Source organism: Simochromis diagramma, unplaced genomic scaffold (assembly GCF_900408965.1).
Source record: "Simochromis diagramma unplaced genomic scaffold, fSimDia1.1 OVJJ01000433.1, whole genome shotgun sequence".
NCBI lineage: Eukaryota > Metazoa > Chordata > Actinopteri > Cichliformes > Cichlidae > Simochromis > Simochromis diagramma.
The window spans coordinates 2,946,002-2,965,688 of record NW_024387031.1 but is presented as its reverse complement, the minus strand read 5'-3'; the positions used below and the strand labels follow the sequence as shown (position 1 = coordinate 2,965,688).

The 19,687-nt window shown below is 44.2% G+C and overlaps 1 protein-coding gene across 1 annotated transcript in view; it reads left to right on the top strand.

Moving 5' to 3' along the window:
* Positions 1-19,687, top strand: part of fat2 (FAT atypical cadherin 2) — an 84,864-nt gene that overhangs the window by 31,791 nt on the left and 33,386 nt on the right. Inside the window, 8 exon segments of the mRNA XM_040043180.1 lie at positions 2,903-3,042; positions 4,218-4,280; positions 4,970-5,182; positions 5,422-5,632; positions 6,592-10,259; positions 12,637-13,033; positions 17,024-17,223; positions 18,466-18,619. Of these exon segments, the coding sequence (XP_039899114.1) occupies positions 2,903-3,042; positions 4,218-4,280; positions 4,970-5,182; positions 5,422-5,632; positions 6,592-10,259; positions 12,637-13,033; positions 17,024-17,223; positions 18,466-18,619 (5,046 nt within the window).

The window sequence follows — 19,687 nt, the reverse complement described above, 5'->3', positions numbered from 1 at the left end:
CAGTTAGACGGGGAAAGCGCAGCAGGACCTCTGTTGCCGGTCATGTTAACTCTTCCTCCTCGATTCGCCCTGCAGCTCTGCCGCAGTGCCCACAGGCAGTCATTACTCAGACATTTATATGGTGATGTAGGGATGACATATCAACTACCACTGAGGCCCTGCAGGACGTTCAGAAGCAGGCTTACCTGTCCAACACTTCACACCTGAAACACAGGAAAGGAAGACACGCAGAGACATTCGCATGTCAGGTGTTAAATCTTTGCTTTCTGAACAGAGAGGCAGGGCTCAGATGTAAGAAGCTCAGGTGTTACTCACCTGTCTGACATGCTACCCAGAATGCACGTGTGAAGTTTCAGCGCTGGTTTGTCTCCTCTACGTCACAGACATGAAACTGCTTCAATTCGTTTAGACCGATGGATCCATCGGTCTGAACAAGAGCAGAGTTAGTCTTTAGTTTGGTCTTGGAGGGCTGGGGTGGGATTTGGGAGGTCTGCAGTACTAATGAGATATAAGGGCTCAAAATCCTAGAAAAAAAGCTTGGCCTTCTGGCCACTGGCACCTTGCCCTGGTCGACATTCACAGGTTATGTGGACGGAGATAAATTCCTGAGATGAAGCTCTTTTTCTTCTGTGGGTCCTTCTTTTCTTAAAGAAGCCTCCAGTGTCCGCAGGGATCATATCATTTTTTTTCCCTGGAGACGACCAGTAAAGTGAATTGCTTGACCCGATTATCTATCGATCAGGAACAAACGCCAATGAGAGACTGTGTGTGTGCGATGAAGAAGTAAAAAAGAACAAGAGGACATCGAAGGCTTAGTGCAAAAATAACACTGCACTGCCTCAGTCATCATGTTACACAGTAATATCAGTGTGTGTGTGTGTGTGTGTGCGTGCATGCATGTGAAACGAGGATATCTTAATAAACACCATCTGGCTGAGCAGGCATGAGGCTTACCTTTCTCACGTACATCCACAGAACCTGCTGAGAAAGAGAGACAGAGAAGGAAGGAAGGATAAAAGGGAGGAAGTGTATGAAAAGAGCAATAAACAGATGGTGGGAGGGGCTCAGTGAGCAAATGCACAGGTACATCACTGTATGTGTCATAGTTCAGTGATTTGTGACAAAAAAAGTCAAGAAAACTCATTGGATAACCACGGACAATGGGATTCAGGTGCACAGATTAGAAGGACAAACACGCTAAAGTTTCCTCTTCACCGCAGAGTAACCATCGATGCTACAGCTCATAAGGTTCATACAGAGTTAAAACCTTAAATATCTGGTCTGTGTTCCTCTGTAAAATCAAAAGATAAAGATGGGACTGAAGTGCAGTTTAGTAGCTTTTCACTCCAACTCACAGAATGAGGCCCCAAAAGACATTAATACCAGTGAAGAACTTAGGCTGAAAAATGGCAAAATATAACTCCTGGAGATACTCAAACTGAACGGTGTTGGTGTGAAAGCAGTCCAGTCTGAGAGGAATTTTATTCCCTTCAGCCTATTGTCATCGGCTATGCATCTGTGACATCGAACACCAGGAGGAAGCGAGATGAAGGTTAATTACAGACGCCCCCTTACTGTTCTCGTGGTGCATGAAAAGATGGAAAGCTGTGATTGGTCACAGCTGTAGTGTGCCATATATCCATGTCATGTTCCAGCAATAATCAGCTGATTGTGTCCTTTTTACCCTGGGAGGGTGCTGCCATTGCCCGCAGGGTGGATGGGTGGAGGTACACCTACTAAAAGTCTTTTTGATGGGTTTAAAGTTTTCGGACAAGTTTTCTGAAAGTCTTGTGGACACGATATCTCAAGAAATAGGTGACCTAGTGTTTTCAGATTTGGCTGCAGCTCATTAGGTGCAGCAATGCATTAGTTCATTGGTGCTTCCAACCCTGGCTGCTTCAGTTTGCCTGCCAAAGTATCCTGGGGAGAGATTGTGAACCCTGAGTTGTATGTGAGTGTTAGATAGAAAGAACAAAGTGCTTCTGTGAATGAGGCAAGCTTGGAGTGCTGCGGTGGAGTAGAGAAGCACATAAGAACCCTCCTTTTACTGTTTACCGAACCAGAGGTGATACTACAAAGTAATCAACTGGGAATACTTGGAATGGTGTTATTTGAGCAACACATTATCCTTCTAGCTTCGTGATTATGATGAGGAAATGGTTTCACAATCCTATCTTTGTTATAAACAGACACACAGTGTTTCAGCCTCTAATCCTTTATCTGTAAGTGAGACTGAACTCTGTGGATCATATTTCATGCCTCAGACCATGAGCCACTGCAGCACATCCAGCTGTTTTCCTGCGTGGACGCGAGAGCAGACGAACCAGTTTCTGCTCTGTTTGAACTTGAAACAAGCTTCAGTTTAAGCAAACCAAAGGTCACCATCAAAGGGGAGCGATGCATCGGAGAGGTTCACATGTTTAGTATCGAACTGCATGCTCCTCCACAAATCCAACATCTACCGCTGCTGTTGACAGGAAACAAACAGAGATCTCGGACAAGTGGTGCAGACAGGTGAGTGGCTCAGTGGGCCAATAAGAAGCCGTCACAGAGTTGTGCTGTGGACTCTGGTATGAGTCTGTGTGTCCCGCCTTACCAGCGCAAGAGTGTCTGACACACATTTGTTTCAAGTAGAAAGTGACCCGCTCTGCACGCTGCCTCAGTGTGGGTCACATGATGTCATCATAATGGTGATATCATAATGGTTCATAACTGGCTGTATGTGTAATTACATGTAAATGAAAAGCAGCAGCACCGACCCTGAATGCCCCCCCAGAAATCATCGTTAACACAGATTGCAAAGTGAATCTGTGTTAACGATGCCAATCAGCATCCCCGTGGCAACCCGTCACAATCAGCCTAACTGGTAATAACTCAAACCTGTCCCCCTCTCGTCTCTCAGGTGGGGATGAGGAAAAAGACTTTGACATCCAGAAGAACACTGGGAGGCTCTCCATCGCCCGCCAGCTCGATGCGGCCCGGCGCTCCATCTACAACCTGACGGTGCGGGTCACAGACGGGCACCACAGCGCCATCACACAGGTTAGGAACACAAGTGTCTTCTTCTTCACTAATAAACAGATGTTTCAGCGCGCAGATAACAGCAGTACTTAGTGTTGGTGTGTGGACAGAGGAGATGAGATGGTGAATAAAATAAAGGTTGTTCCACTCATTACCAACGGCTGGAGGGGAGAATTCGATTGTTTTTACCTGCCTGTGTTTGAAACAAGTGACGAGCTTTGTCTTTTCTGTTTACTGCTATTAGATATTTATATATTTTGATGTTTAGCGTCAGGAAATCCTGAGACTAAATCTGCCTCATCGCACTCACATCACACATTTGGAAGCTGTTTGCGAGAAAGAGATAATGAGGCCAGCTAATTATTAGGCTCAGTTAGGCCTGCAAAGTTTTTAGTTTCATTATAATTATAAAAGTATACTGTTAAAAAGTTACACTTCGAAACACATCAGATCTCAACAACTTCTGCTGAATATCTGTACTGAGGAACCAAAGGAGCCACATTGATCAGCTTACAGAATTCACCCCAACATCATATGTGGGTGTTTTTGGGGGTTGTCTCCTTGTTACTCCTGGTCTTAATTTCATTAACACCCAGTTTAACAGCCCCCTCTGATACCTGATGCTGTACTTTGTGAGGAACATGACACTTTTGGCTGATACTGAATTAACAGTTTGGGTCTGCCGTTTATTTAAAGGGCCAGTTTGTCTCATTTAGTCTTCTAAAAATAATCCTTGTCTGTTAAGGAGGCACTTCACACAAATGGAGTCTGGGCTGACTCACAGTGACAGTAACTCACAGCTGTTTTTCATTTAATGAGACAAATAAAGGACTGAGACAACGAGCCACTTTTCATGTGAATTTATAGATTTCTGTGTTTGTGAAACCACAGTTTAAACCACTTGTTTAGTCGAACTTAAACAAATACATCAAAGCGTCCAAACGTCATTTTCTCCCTGTTTCTGACATCAGAGGAAACAAACGGCGTGTCTGATGGCAGCACGCTGTGGCAGCAACACATACAAACATCCTACAACTCCATTTGTGCCTTCATTTTCAGTCTCAGGGTTGCTGTAGAATCTAACTCAAGATCCTGCGGGCTGTCACAGATCAGCCGTTTTGAAGCTTGACCTTTCACATTTGATACTGTTCATGCTGAGAATCCATTTTCTCAAACCCTGTGTGTCCCAACTGCAGGTCTACGTCCAGGTGCTGAACATCAATGAGCATCGGCCCGTCTTCCTGGAGCCGCTGTACGAGGTGAGAGAAACGACAGCCCACTTGCATGTTCTACAAAAAACTGTGCTTTGTTGTGTATCTGACGGACAAACACCAAACCAGTTTCACATCACTGCTTTCCGCTTTCTCCCTTCTCATTCTCCGTTGCCGCCATGCTTTTTTGGCCATGTGCGTATGAAAACAAAGGCACTGCATATGCGCGTTTTACCCATCTTCTATCGCGATATTTCATTTTCTTATCGATGCCTAACATTGTACCGGTATTACCATGAACAGTATAATATGGCCCAGCCTTAATGAGAATAGATTCAAGCATACTGGAACCAGTTAGCGTTTGGAGTCCTGATGATGACGTCAGAAAGTGACGTGAACATTTTGAAATGTGTTTAAAATACTTATTCTGTGAGTTTGGATGAAATTTCATCCAAATTTCATCCAAACCACAGTTTGGATGATTTCATCCAAACTGTGGTTTTGGCCCAACAGTGATGGCCCAACTTGCATTTACTTTACATTTTATTTTAGTGTGTTTAAAAAACTCTCACTGCGCTGAATATTTGTTCCTACTGACTAAAATGTCAGGCTTCTCTGGATTCACTCGATAATAGCTGGTTATGAAGTCTCACAGTAAAATGTTTTGGAAGTCCTCTTTCTCTCAGTTGTTTGTTGGTCGCAGTAATCAGCCTCCAAATGTTCTCTGTGGGTTTAAGGTGAGGGTTCCTGAGGACACCTCCCCATGGAAGGACATCCTACAGATCAGCGCTCAGGATGGTGACACCAACAGCAAGCTGGTTTACTCCATCCACAGCAGCCTCCACCCGGACAGCACCAAGCTCTTCCACCTGGACCCGAAGAGCGGAGTGCTGGTGATGACGGAGGAGCTGGACTACGAGAAGATCGCCGTTCATACGCTCACCGTCATGGTATTGAAAACTGCTGATTTATTACCACAAACGTGTTTATGGAAGAAGAAACTCAGATTGTTTTTTTCCATAATGTCCAACAGCGTGAACTTTGAATGCTGATGTTAATTAGAATAATAAGATGAAAAATAATCTCTTCGTCTGATCAGAACAGTAAAGTAAGACTTTTATTTGTCTTTATTCAACCCTTCAGTTTCTTTGTTCCTCCAGCAGTTCATTATCTCCTCGCTCGTCCGCAGGTGCGTGACCAGGGAATACCAGTGAAGAGGAACTTTGCAAAGGTGGTGGTTCACGTGGAGGACTGCAACGACCACTCACCGGCTTTCCTCAGCCCTCGCTATGAGGTCGGTGTCTCTAACCTGGCCCACGCGGGCACCGAGGTCCTCCGGGTCAAGGCCCTAGACAAGGACGTGGGAAGCAACGCCCACATCAGCTACTCGCTGCACTCTGGTGAGCAGGCCTCTCTTTTTATTCATGGTGCTCCCTTTTCTCATTTTGAAAGCTGGAAGCCTCTGAGTGTCAGGCACTTGAAGCGAAAGGTTTAAGGGCACAGCGATGATATCCGAGAGATCGTCTCTGTGTATTCACAGCTGCAATTCCTCCTCTTCGATCTTTTCTTACCTCACAGCTGAAGCCTGCTTTCGGCCTGCTCTGTAGGTTTTTTCCTGATGCTTATCGTGTGTGTTCAGAGCGGTTATGAAAATGCGTGACGGAGCATGGCGCTCGACCCGAGTTGCCGCAGTGGAATCCTTTATGCCTGCTCGCTGTGTTTCAGACAGCAGAGAACATCCATCTTTACAAGTATTCTGTCTCAGATTCAGCTTTCAACACTTCTTTTGTCTTTAAAAAAATGGGCAGTGGGCAAGATAAATGTCTCCCAGAGCAGATCCAAGAAAATCCCTCTTTAATTCAAATTCTTTGAAAATCTTCCTAAAAGTAGATCGTGGAAACAAACAAAGGTAATTTCACATTGAATACTTTAGCTTTTGTTCGCCCACCTGCTTTTCAAACAGAGGAGTTTATATGAGAGAAGTGTGTTCAATATCTTGATATCTAGATTGATAACAGTCTTAAATTTGTCAAACCTGAATGGCTTTTCCTTTTTTCCTGAGTTTCTAATAATGATCATTTGGATCTGAGTACATCATGGTCGTCTCAGGCAAACTGCTCCATTTAAGAGGAACAGCCAATCAGAAGAAAACTTTCTTAAAGAGGAAGGGGCTAAAAGATCTTGTTTCAGACAGAGGATGAACTGTTTCAGATAAAGAAGCATCATTTTGAAAGCTCAGTAATAAAAGGCATGGAGCTGATTTGATTTCTTGGATTGCCAACAATGAAAGGTATTTTTGAGGTATTTTACCAGTGGGATATTTTATTTGTGTCAAACTTCCTTTTCTGTGTCCCTGCAGGTAACATCGACAACGTTTTCAACATAGATCCAAACTTGGGATCCATAAGCGTCTCCAAATCTTTGGATCTGCAGCCTCAGGACCTGTTCCACCTGACTGTGAAGGCCACAGATCAGGGTTTTCCTCAGCGCAGCGACCTCTGCTCTGTCCACATCCACGTCCGGGTCTCTGAACAAACCCCACCCACTTTCCTCTCAGATGATTACCTGACGGAGATCAGCGAGCTGAGCGCCATTGGTACACCCGTTGTCACCGTGTCAGCCTCGAGCCCAGCTGCGGTGCATTATGAGATAGAAAGCGGTAACCGGAACGGAACATTTTACATCAACTCCTACACGGGGTTGATTTCCACACAGGGGCACCTCGATTATGAGACCTGCGATTCGTACACGCTGAGAGTTACAGCTTCCACCACAGCTGGAGCCGTGTCCAGGACGGTCGTTCACATCTACGTGGTCGATGAGAATGATAACGCTCCTGTGTTTGAGCAGAGGGAGTACCAGGGGCAAATAGGTGAGTCCGCTCACATAAACAGCATGGTGATGGGAGAAAGAAACACCCCCCTGGTCATTCGGGCTTCGGATTCAGATCGAGATTCAAATTCCTTGCTGACTTATCAAATCCTTGAACCAGAGGCCCTGAAAGTCTTTAGAATAGACTCGAGTATGGGGACCATCTCCTTAATTTCACTGCTGGACTTTGAAACCAAAGCTGAGTATCACTTCACGGTACAGGTGAAGGACTCAGGGGAGCCATTGCTGTATGCGGCAGAGCCGGCCAAGGTCACTGTTCGCATCCTGGACCTGAATGACTGCCCACCACAATTCACTGCCTCTGTGTATGAGTCATCCATCATCCTCCCAGCTGTCAGAGATGCAGAGGTGGTGTGCATCACAGCTCATGATGCTGACTCAGCAGTGTCATACAGCATCACCGAGGGAAATCTTCATAATGCCTTTTCAATTCACCCCAATACCGGACTCATCACTGTGAACAACGTGTCTGACTTCAGGCCGTTTTATCAGCTACGTGTCAAAGCCTTTGACGGCCTCTACAGAGATTTAGCTATTGTCAACGTAAGCGTAACAAACCTAACGGAGAGTGACCTCAGATTTGAGCACAAAGTCTATTCAGCGAGCGTTTCTGAAAACATAAAGACTGTCAAAACTTTAGCAGCGCTCAAAGTCACAGGATGCTTTTTAAACGAACCTCTTTTATACTCTGTCCTAAACCCAGCAGGCAGGTTCACAATCTGCCCAACAGCAGGCCTACTTGAAACCACAGGAGTCCCTTTTGACCGGGAAGAACAAGACGTTTATGACGTTGTGGTTAAAGTGCAGGACATGAGAACCCCACCGAGAACAGCCATCACCAAGGTCAAGGTTTTCATAGATGATGTCAATGACAACTTGCCACAGTTTTTAAACTTGCCTTTTTCAATGATGATTTCCGAAGACGCGGAACCAGGAGATGTTTTGTATCAAGTGACCGCCATCGACAGAGATCTGGGAGAAAACGGAGCCATCGTGTACAATCTGGAGGAAGACTATGGCCTCTTCAGAATAGATCCAGACATCGGCGACGTGTCCCTTCAAAGACCTCTGGATTTTAATGCCCTGAATAAGTACGTACTAACGGTGTCAGCTATAGATGAGGGCGAGCCCAGTCACAGCATCATGGCTCAGCTCAGCATTCAGGTGAGGAATCGAACCAATCCAGTCTTCCAGACTCTTCTGTATCCGCTAAAAGTCCCTGAAGATGTGCCTCCATTCACCACCATCCTGCACGTCCAGGCGAGGAACCCCGAGGGTTACAGGCTCATCTACAATCTTGAAGAGGAAAACGCTTCAAAACACTTTCACATTGATTTCAAAACTGGTGTGCTGACAGTCACCAACCCCCTCGACTATGAGAGCCAGACCATGCATGTGCTGACAGTCAGAGCTACTGACTCAGTGACCGGAGCTTTCTCAGAGGCCTCGATTGAAATAGAAGTGGAGGATGTCAATGATAATGCCCCGGTTTTCTCTAAGCTAATGCACAATGTGAATATCGCGGAGGGGCTCCCAGTTGACACCTCTGTGATCAAGCTGTCTGCCTCTGATAAAGACTCTGGTAGAAATAAAGATTTGACCTTCCACATGGTGAAAACACACGGAGATGAGAGTGATTTCTTTAAAATAAACTCTCAGACTGGGTTGATTGTTACAAAACAGGTGCTGGATTATGAAAGCAGGAAACATTTTAATTTAAAAATCAAAGCCACAGACAATGGGACCATCCCTCTCAGCAGCGAGACTTTTGTGACTATAAATGTCACCGATGTCAACGATAACCCTCCGGACTTTGACAGCTCCCGGTATAAAGCCACACTTGATGAAATGGCAAAGTGTGGCCACATTGTCATCAAAATCCAGGCTTCAGACCCCGACACTGGTGACCTGAATAACCTCAAGTACAAAATTCTCTCAGGGAATGAAGGCCGGTACTTCAATATAAACGAATCCTCGGGTATCATCTCCTTTTCTAATGTCTGCAGGAGGAATCTCGATCCTCACTATAACCTGACTGTGGCGGTTTCTGATGGCGTGTTTCAGAAAACTGCCCCCGTCAGTATCGATATGATAAACAGCAACAGGCACAATCCATACTTCAAGCAGAGCGTCTATGAAGCTGAGCTGGCCGAAAATGCAGAGGCGGGAACTCGCGTGATCCGGCTAGCTGCCATCGACCCAGATGATGGGCCGTATGGTAGCGTTGACTACACCATCATAAACAAACTTGCTGATGAGAAATTTGCAATCAGCAAAGATGGGCAGATTGTCACAACTCAGCCACTGGACAGAGAAAACCCCTCCCAGAGGGTCATAGCAATCAAAGTCATGGCTAAAGATGGAGGTGGTAAAGTGGCGTTTTGCACTGTCAAGATTATCCTTACAGATGAGAATGATAATATACCGCAGTTCAAAGCATCTGAATACCAGGTTTCAATCCAGTCGACAGTTAATAAAGGCTCCCCAGTCATTCAAATCATGGCTTATGACGCAGATGATGGCAAAAATGCAGACGTCACCTACCTGGTGGATGAAGCGGAAGAAGTGACCGAAGACATTATTGAGATAAACCCTTTCACCGGAGTTGTGAGTGTCAAAGAGAGCCTTGTGGGCATGGAGAACAAGATCTTCAACTTCAAAGTCAAGGCTCGTGATGGCAGCCTTCCTTTTTATAACTCCACAGTCCCCGTCCAGGTGAAGGTTGTTCCGCCAGAGGTTCCTCTTCCGAAGTTCTCCGAGCCACTTTACACCTTCTCGGCTGCAGAGGACATTCCCATAGGGACGGAAATCGGCGCTGTGAGGGCGGACTCCGACATGCCCCTCATTTACAGCCTGGTGAATGGGAACACCGTTGAAAGCAACAAAGACAAAGTGTTCAGCTTGGACCAGGAAAGTGGAACTTTGTTGTTGCAGAAGAGCATTGACCACGAAAAGACAAAGTGGTACCAGATAGATGTGATTGCCCAGGGAAATCACAACGGGACGGACGTGGCATCTTTGGTTTCTGTCAGCATCCAAGTCCAGGATGTCAACGACAACCAGCCAGTGTTTGATGCAAGTCCATACAGAGCTTTCCTGGCTGAAAACATGCCTGCTGGAACCACTGTTATTCAGGTGAGACACAGGAAGCTTCATTTGATACCCGTCATGGTTTAAGCAAAGTGTGTATAAAAGTCTGAACTGTTATACACACTGAAAAATGCACTATAAACTCGCCCATCCACTCTAGTTACCAGACTGCAGTGTATTATATGTTCTGTCTGAGAAAGGACTGTTTCCTCTGATATCCTTGGGTAAACAGGGAGTTTCCAGCAGGGATTTTCCTTACCTGTTTTTGTAGCAGATCAACATTAGGTTGCTGAGGATGGTCTTACACCCAACGAAGCTGCTTTAAGCGGAAATATTTACCGAAGGTTCAGGAAAGTTAGACTCTGCTTTCAGTGCAACAACTGCATCAATGCATGTATAAATATATTCCACACATGTAGCAATTAAAATTTAATACTATTCTTCCAGCTGCTCTCACAGCAGATCATTTTCAGATTTCATACTATTCATCTTTTTAAACTAGCCCTTTCAATACATTATTGAAAAATGTAAGGGAAACATCACCTGTGATTTTTGGGCGTAGAGCAGACTGAGTAGAAATGGTGTCATTATTGGTTTGCTCTTTCAATAATAGAGTTGAGCAGCCCAAGAGATTTTAAAGCCACTGGAGTCAAGACAAAGCCGAGGCTTTGTTCTCAATTTTTACAGAGGATGACATTTAGGCACGGATGCAAGACTATCACACTTTGGATACCTTGGGTTAGCTTACTTTCCCAGGACTTCTACAGTGTGGAAATCCAAATAATACACCATGTGCTGGAGCAACTGCCCCCTCTAAGAAACAACCAGGACAGGAGTTTGTGAGAATCAAAGTTCCTTAAACTGTTCAACACACAAATGAATCCATGATGTGTTTAGGCTGGTTCATAAGTTCAGAGAAAAGCAGTTGGTGCTTCAAATATAACACATACAACACAGTAAACATGGAGTATTTTTCTACTGGCAGTGCCAAAAAATGCACATTAGCATAGATTCAGATACCTGCTAATCAGTGTTCATTACATCCAAATAAAATGCTAGAATTTCACTGTGCACCAAGCCTGGAGCTCAGACAGAGTACAGTAACCTCCCCACAGACATACCATTGGTCAGATAATGTCATTGAAAAGGCTCCAACAGCACAAAAACATGGTCCAGAGGTCTAGTTCAGGCAGACAGCTAGCTGTTACAACTGCGTGTGTCACCTGTCAGTCAAAGGGGGTGTCCAAATTCATAGGTTGCATGAAGCCGCATTTGTACGCCGATTACCTCACAGTGACGCGACAAAGGCTGTCCAAATTTGTAGACTCCGACAAATGCGGTCGACAAATGCGTCCTCCTTTTCCCCAGATTTGAGGATGGATCCTTCGTGGCCCAACCTATCCCTGTGCTATGACGTTTTCAGAAATGTCTGTTACCCACCAGATTGATAGCTAGCCGGCTCACTAGAGCCGTTGAAAACAGCGGACTCCCGGCACATCGTTTTCAAACCCCCACAGTCTTTCGCTACTCAGGTTAACCATGATATACAGGTCACTTAGATAACTTAAAAATGTTATTGTTTGGGTATTTTCCGTGTTTTATTTGTTTCTGAGTAAATCGGTTTGGCTGAGATTAACGTTATAGTTTTCACACAGCTGAATAAACATCAAACACAAAACGGATTAAACAGAAGTGTGAGATGGTTGAGAATTTACGCCAGTGTCCTGTTATATTTTAGATAGCAAGGAGCAGACAGCTGAGTTTATTAAACTACACCGAGACAGCTCGTGACACAAATCTGAAGGCTACACCGTACAATTTCACAGCTGCTCACTTCTGGGCTACCCGGCCTTCGGAGGACCCAGCCCACATAGACTGCATCCTCCTGAGGCTGGGTCCTCAGGAGGATGCAGCCTATGAATTTGGACACGACTAAAGAGGCCGGGCCCCTAATAATGCAGACAGTAAGCCTTAATCTAATTTAATCAGGTCAGTTATAGAATAATTTTCCCCCCGTGTTGTGGTAGGAGAAATTATCTATAGAGACCATTATAGTTTGAGCATCAGACTGTAAACGTGTTTATTCCAACATGGGAGTCTGTGGGACTGACTCTCTGCTGGATCATCTGCTGGATGCCAGAAAAACTGCAGGTTTTGGCACTTCGGGTGTCAGTTTTTTTCAGTAACATCAAAAGAAACTGATTTGGAGTTTACAGAAGCTGTGATGACAGGTAAACTCAGTGCATACCTCTGAAAATGCTGAATTATGGATGTTTCCCTGGTTTTCTGTTTATTTAAGCATTAGCTTTGCTTAGTGAAATCCTGCAGCAGTGCGTGAGCTAAAGAAACACCTGGATTCTGCAACAGCATCCCATGTTCAGATACAGTCTCAGCACAACTCTCTGCACGTATCCACCTTTAGGTAACGGCCAACGACCCGGACACAGACACCAACGGTGTGGTGACCTACACCTTGGAGCCGCTGCCCGATGACACTGTGTTGGACATTACTGAGGTGTTCTCCATCGACGGGGAGAGCGGCTGGATCACCACGCTGTGGGAGACCGACTGCGAGGCGACCAGGGTGTACAGGTTCAACGTTGTCGCCACTGACCATGGCGGCAACGCAAAACTGTCATCCAGCGTCCTGGTGGAGGTGATGGTGACGGACGAGAACGACAACCCGCCAAAGTTCACAGAGGAAGTGTACCGCGGCTCGGTGGTGGAGAACAGCACTCCTTACGAACCCATTGTCTACATGACGACCACGGACGCTGATGTGTCGTTGGAGAACCGCCTCATCACGTGTTACATCACAGGTGTGTTCATGGGTGTGTGTGTTCGTAGATTTGAGCCTGTTTGTTTTGCTCTTGCGTGTCTGGGCATTACGTTTGTGTGCGTGTGTCAGCAGTGTTGTTTTGTCCGTGTTTGCGTGTTTATCAGCGTCCCGTCGAAAGAGTGGCCGCTCTGTTACGAAGACGTTAATGAGGTGAAATGAGTTATGTGTTAATCATCCCCAGCAGAGAGTCAATATTATTGAGCCTCAGATTAATCGCACTGCACTGCCAGCTAACGAGGGGAGAATACCAACAGGTTGCCCTGCAGCTAACAACAAAACAAAGCCTCGAATTAATGCAAATCCTGTTTTCCCCCAGACAGTTAAACCGTTCTAAAGGAGCTCTCTGTCACACTGCGGTTTTCCTAACAGACGAGTATTTGCTTTGGAATAATTTATAATAGAAGGTTTGTCTGATGCTGACATTTGCTCTGCTCTAAGAAGCGAAAACAGAAACAAAGCCTGCCCACCTCTGCTGTGATTGATGGGAGGATTTTACTCCCATCACCATAAGACGATTTTCTATTCTGTTTGTTTTTTTCCTCCTATATTTAATTCCTTTAACTTTGCAATTACACAAACATTCACATTGTTGTTCTGGGGGCTGTTTGAGACGCTTCACGCTGTAAAAATGCTAATCTGGCTCCCAGTGAAGGCAGCAAAAGCCATAAAGAACGTCCTGTGTAATGAGGACATGACTTCAGCGTCCTCAGCAGCAGTGCAGACTCTCAGCTTTAGTTCAAGCAGGTTAACTAAATACTAACTGTTCAGGAGTGACAGAGTTCCTCCCTCTTTATTGTAAAATCATTTTAAATGTTAGGAGTTTTTTCCCCCTGCAGTCTCTCTCATGAACACCTCGAAGAATACCCCATTCCTCTGTGTTGAGATGCTCTCAGGTTGCTTTTGCAGTTTACTTTGGGTAATTATCATCTGTTCTGCTGTGAAGCTGTGCAGAAGTCTGTACACGTCACACTTCATCCTGCTGTTTCTATCAGCAGTGAGATCATCATAAATCACCAGAGAGCCAGCTCCACTGCAACCATACAGGCCCATGCCATAACACCGCCTCCGCCATGTTAGACAGAGGATTTGGATGCATGCACTTTTCTCTCCATCATTCTGCTTCATCTTCATCCTGTTTTCATCTGTCCAAAGAGTTTTACCAGTACTAAATAATAAAAATAAAAAATATATAATGAAAAGAAGAACGATATAGAGCAAACCTTTCTTCACTTCTGTTTCTTTAAAAAAAAAGTGACAAAAATATGAGGTAGTGCTGAATTCCTGCCAAAATAGTGCACAGATTATTTTCCAAATACAGAAACAAAAACATCAGAAGATTAATTTAAACTCTTTATTAGTCAGCTGTGTGGAGACCAGTGTTGGGTAAGTTACTTTAAATTAGTAACTTAGTTACATTACTAGTTACTTCTATCAAAAGTAACTCAGTTACTTCAAGTTACTCATTACTTTCAAAGTAACTAGTTACTAGGAAAAAGTAACTTTGGTTTTACTCAGAATTCTCTTGTTAATGTGTTGCTTCCGTAACTGGATACCCAGCAAGACTGCCAGTCTTCTAGCTTGCTTACTTGCCACAAGTGCACTGTGCCACCTACCAAAAGAAAGGAAAAAATAATGTGCATATTTCCACGAGAGAAATCCCACGCCTGGACCGTCGTTGTCCGCCGCCATGATTCTAGCCTACATCACAGTGTCATGTGCACTTTTTACATCCAACACAAAAACTGCAGTTGTGGTGCTTTCGATTGTACTCAGAACTCGGGAATTCTGCCTTCTGAATAGGAAGATGTAGGTAACGCCAAACTGCAGATGAGCTGCATACAGGGCTGGACTGTGACAAAAAATCGGCCCGGGCATTTTGACTGAATGAAAACAAACGCTGTTGTGACAGTGATGTTCACTCTTCTGATGGTATATATGTGTCAATCTATCAATCGTTTGTTGTAAGATTCAGATAATTATTTTTTAAAAGCGAGACATTTTAAATGAGAATAAGAAAGAAAAGTATTTCTTTGTGCCCCCCTTTCCCTGTTAATGCTCTACCTGGCCCCCCTGGCAAAACTTTGCTAGATCCGCACCTGCACAGTTACCAGCTGTCAGCTACACAAAAAAGGATCCTGGTGTTATTTGTCTCTCAGAAACAGTTCATAACTTCCCTTCAACTCATTCATGTCACCTAAAAGGTAAACCTGTTTCTCCATCACCTGTTCAGGTGTGATGTTTCAGTAAGGACATCTCCTGGTTTCATCTTCATGTTTCCCTCTCACCAGATATACAAACCGATATCATGAACAGCAGCTTTACAGCTGTGGCTCCAGCAAACATCAGCTGATACTAGAAAGTAATATTAAATAAATTCTAACAACAGCTGATCAAGCTTAAACGTGCTGCTGTTGTTTAGCGCGACATCCGCTGGTTTCCTCTTTCTGGCACAAAGTGGGCGATAAACAAACGAGAGAGAAAAGCCGATCAGCTGATCACTGATCAGTTTCATGATTGAAGTAGGAACAGGAGAGAGAGCAGGGAGAATGAGAGGAGAAGAGGCAGCTGTGCAGCAAAGTCACAGAATAACTCCAGCTTTGTGTCTTTTCCATTGTAGCTGAAGTACGGGACAAACTGTGTTCCTTTTCACCTCAATAAGAAACGCGTAATATTTTCTCTGAATACCAGACGATTCCGTTTTTTACGGGACGGTTGGCAATTAGAAACTCCGTCATGCTAGCGAGTACCCAGTACGAAAAAGTCAGCATAACGAAAATAATCTCCACCTAAACTTGGTTTATATCTGACCCAGATAGACTGCAGACTCCTCTTGCCTCCCCTTTCCCTCATCCACCTGCTGGCCTCCAACACTTGCTAATGTTACTGAATCTGTGGAAGCTCCACGATAGCCACCACATGAAGTAACAAATAACGAGCCTATCTAAATTCCAGTAACGATTAATGCGTTCCTGATTTTGGCATAATAACTAGTTACCGTGCTCGTTACCACAATAATAACGTAGTTACTGTAACGCGTTACCTAATAACGCGTTAGTCCCAACACTGGTGGAGACAGAGCAAGGCGGTTGTTTCTCAAATCCATAACATGAAGTCTTTTATCTTCAGATTGAAACGCTGACCCATAAACATCAGGAAAAAGTTTTCAGAGCAGAGTGTGTCTGTGTTTTTAGGTTCTGTCTGTAAAAGTGTTGCTACTCTCACATTATCATGTATTTAATATTTTGGGGGATTGCTCTGAGTATTTGATGCGTGAGTGGAGGGGATTTTTTTTTTTTGGCTGAGTTATAGATACTTAATATTAATGCAGAACATTTAAAAACAACAAGCTGACTCGAGGTGCCTTCAAGTCACAGCAGAGGGTATAAAAATAAACAGAACTCGGATAAAATATATTAAAAAGTTAAACTTAAATGAGAACAACAGATTAAAAATGCAGCAGGACGTATTAGACTGAAGTAAGAGTGAAGACTGCGGTCAAACAGCATAAAAACACGATTAAAATAAAAAGACTGGAAAAGAAATAAAAGGAATCAAATCAGAAATTAAATAAATATTCAAACTTCAGCTACAGGGAGTCAGGAAAGAATTAAAAGTTGATTTTCCTTCACACCAAACTGTAAACAGGGATACACAGGAGGGTCTGACTGATCTGATAAGGTTCAAAATGGGACAGGTTAGTCAAAATTCATCCATGCTGACCATGTCAACCCCTTCCAGAGTGAACCGATGAACATTTATCCTAAAGTTTGAGTCACAAAAGAAAAGATCAGAAGAGAAAAGCTGAATTCACGCTCATTAACGGGATCACACGTCTGATGCTTCAGCAGATTGAAGGACAAAGCAAGCTTTTCTGGTAGAAGCTTAAAGCAACAGTGCCCACGGCTTTCTACCTCTGAGAGCATGACGCCAGGCCTCTCTGCTGTCACTCACGTCCTTCTTGCTCCCGCAGCCGGAGACCCGCTGGGCCAGTTCGCCATCGTGCAGGTGGACGAGGGCCAGTGGGGTTTGATTGTGAAGGAGAGTCTGGACCGAGAGGCCAGAGACAGATACGCCTTGAGAGTCACGGCCACCGATGGCAAGTTTGAGGCTCCCATCAGCGTGGACGTCCATGTGCTGGACATCAATGACAACAGCCCGCTGTGTGAGCAGGTGAGTACAGGTTACTTCAGCTCTGCAGTTAGATGCATGGAAGCCACTCAGAGTGAAAATGGTAAGGGGAAGTGGACGCTGGGCTGTTTTTGAACCTTTATTTTTTAAAGCGTTTGTTTTTCCTTTAAAGGTGCTTCTGGGAATATCTCCACATTAAGAGTAAAGACAAAAGCTGCTGCTTCCTGTACAGGCTGTAAAGCCCCCGAGGCTAATTTATGAAACTGAGCTGTTAAAAAAAAGATTAGTCTTGACTTCATGTAACATTTAATATTAAAGACGGTTTCAGTATAAAGCCAGTATTTCTCCCTGTCTGTTTCCTCACAGTCATTACTAGAGTTTAATGGAGACAGATGCATGAAATGTTCACCATCATAGATCACTTATCATCCAGCAGCCAGGAGAAATATCTCTATCATAATAACATATTGTTTAACTGAAACCAGGTAAATAACATTTGCATGAATAATCTTTACTTAACAGTTAATAAAGTCCTTTTAAGTCTTTATAAGCCAGTTATAAAACTGGCTTTGACACAAAGTCTTCTTAAAACAAGACTTTATGGAGTATTGCATCATAAGCAGTTAATAAGTGAAAAATAATTTATTTATTACACTTGGAAGGTTTGTGGTAGGTTTGTAACATGTATATTAAACAGTTAATTGTGACATAAATCCATCCATCCACCCCTCCATGTATACATCCATCCATCCATCCATGCATCCACCCATCCATGTATACATCCATCCATCCATCCACCCATCCATCCATCCATCCATCCACCTATCCATCCATCCATCCATCCACTTATCCATCCATCCATCCATCCACCTATCCATCCATCCATCCATCCATCGATCATTTCGTCCATGTATACATCCATCCATCCATCCATGTATACATCCATCCACCCATCCATGCATCCACCCATCCATCATGCATACATCCACTTATACATACATCCATTCATCCACTTATCCATGTATACATCCATCCATCTATCGATACATCCATCCATCGATACATCCGTCAGTCCGTCTGTCCCTCCCTTCCTCCTTGTGCCATACGTTATGGTGTCAAAGTTCAGATGTAAGTAACAACTTACTTAACGTGACCTTTTTCTCAGCTCTGTAGGTGTGTTTCTGCTGCTTCCTGTTTTTTCTCTTTAATCCAACGCTGAGTAGCTTAACTGAAACCCACCCAGTAAATGCAGGCCTGATTATTGTTATTATCCTCCTGCTGCAGCTCGTGTACAAAGAGGTGGTGATGGAAAACTCGCCCTCCAGCGTGTTTGTGCTCAAGGTTTCAGCTTCCGATCCAGACGTGGGCACTAATGGCCAGATTTCCTACACACTCCACGGGCCAGATGCCGACAAGTTCCACCTGGAACACAGGACAGGTATGATGGTGTCTGTTTGACGTCAGTGCACGGCATCCCTGTCAGCGCGAGTTTGAGGGTGCAATAGCATGAATATCCATCACCTGATATCTTCACCACCTGCTGAGACATCAGTCAATCTTTTGACCCACTCACAGGTCAAAAGCCGCTCTTGTCATATTGTGTGTAAAACTAGAGGCTGATTTTATACTTTAATATAGAAAAGTAACACGTACATGGATTTCCAAAAGTTCAAAGCTGCTTTAGATTGAAAGTTGATTGTATCATGATGTGAAATTTGGGCACTTACAGCCCCAGACTGTACAGACTGTTCAAATCTTGTCCAAACAATCCTCCTCTAAGTGTCCACCTCGTGTAGATACTTAGATCATTTAAAAAATATATATAATGTAATAAAGAAATGAATGTTCTAAGTGGGGCTTTTAAAGTTCAGAAAAGCAAGAACACTACCACAGAAAGTTCTTGGTTGGGCTTGAAGGCAAATCAAAGCTCCTAAACTTCATGGAAGAGTCATTAGAAGAAAAGCTTTCCTCTGGAAGTCTGAACATCAGAAGGATCCCGGTGCCTTCGTGAAACATTTTCAAAAAAAAGTTTTTGTTAGAAAGATGTTTGGAGAACAAAGAGTACAGGATCTATGAAAAGAACTCCTCTCTGTGGGGGTGCATCAGGAAGAAATGGAAAGCCTCCATAAGAGGATGGCTCATAGCAGAGCACAGTGATCCTAAACACACCTTAGCATCCACTGCAGACTAAAAAAACACAACGGGCTCAACCCGAGGCCAAGCTGAAGGCATTAGCATTGAAAACCTAGACTTCAAAAGAGGCGCACCATAACGCCGTAAAGCCCATGAAGATGACAATGTGCCCAAAAATCCTAAAGCAGGAATTCAAAGACTCTCCGTTCCCTGTAAAGTCTTTACAAGCTGTGATACCTGCAGCAAAATAGAATCCAAAATAATCAAAGAGACATGCTCACACCTTCACGGGAGCCAAACTTCAGCAAGGTGTGCATGAAACACTGAAACACCGACGGGGACAAGCTGGTGATGTGTTTAGGTTCCGCTGGAG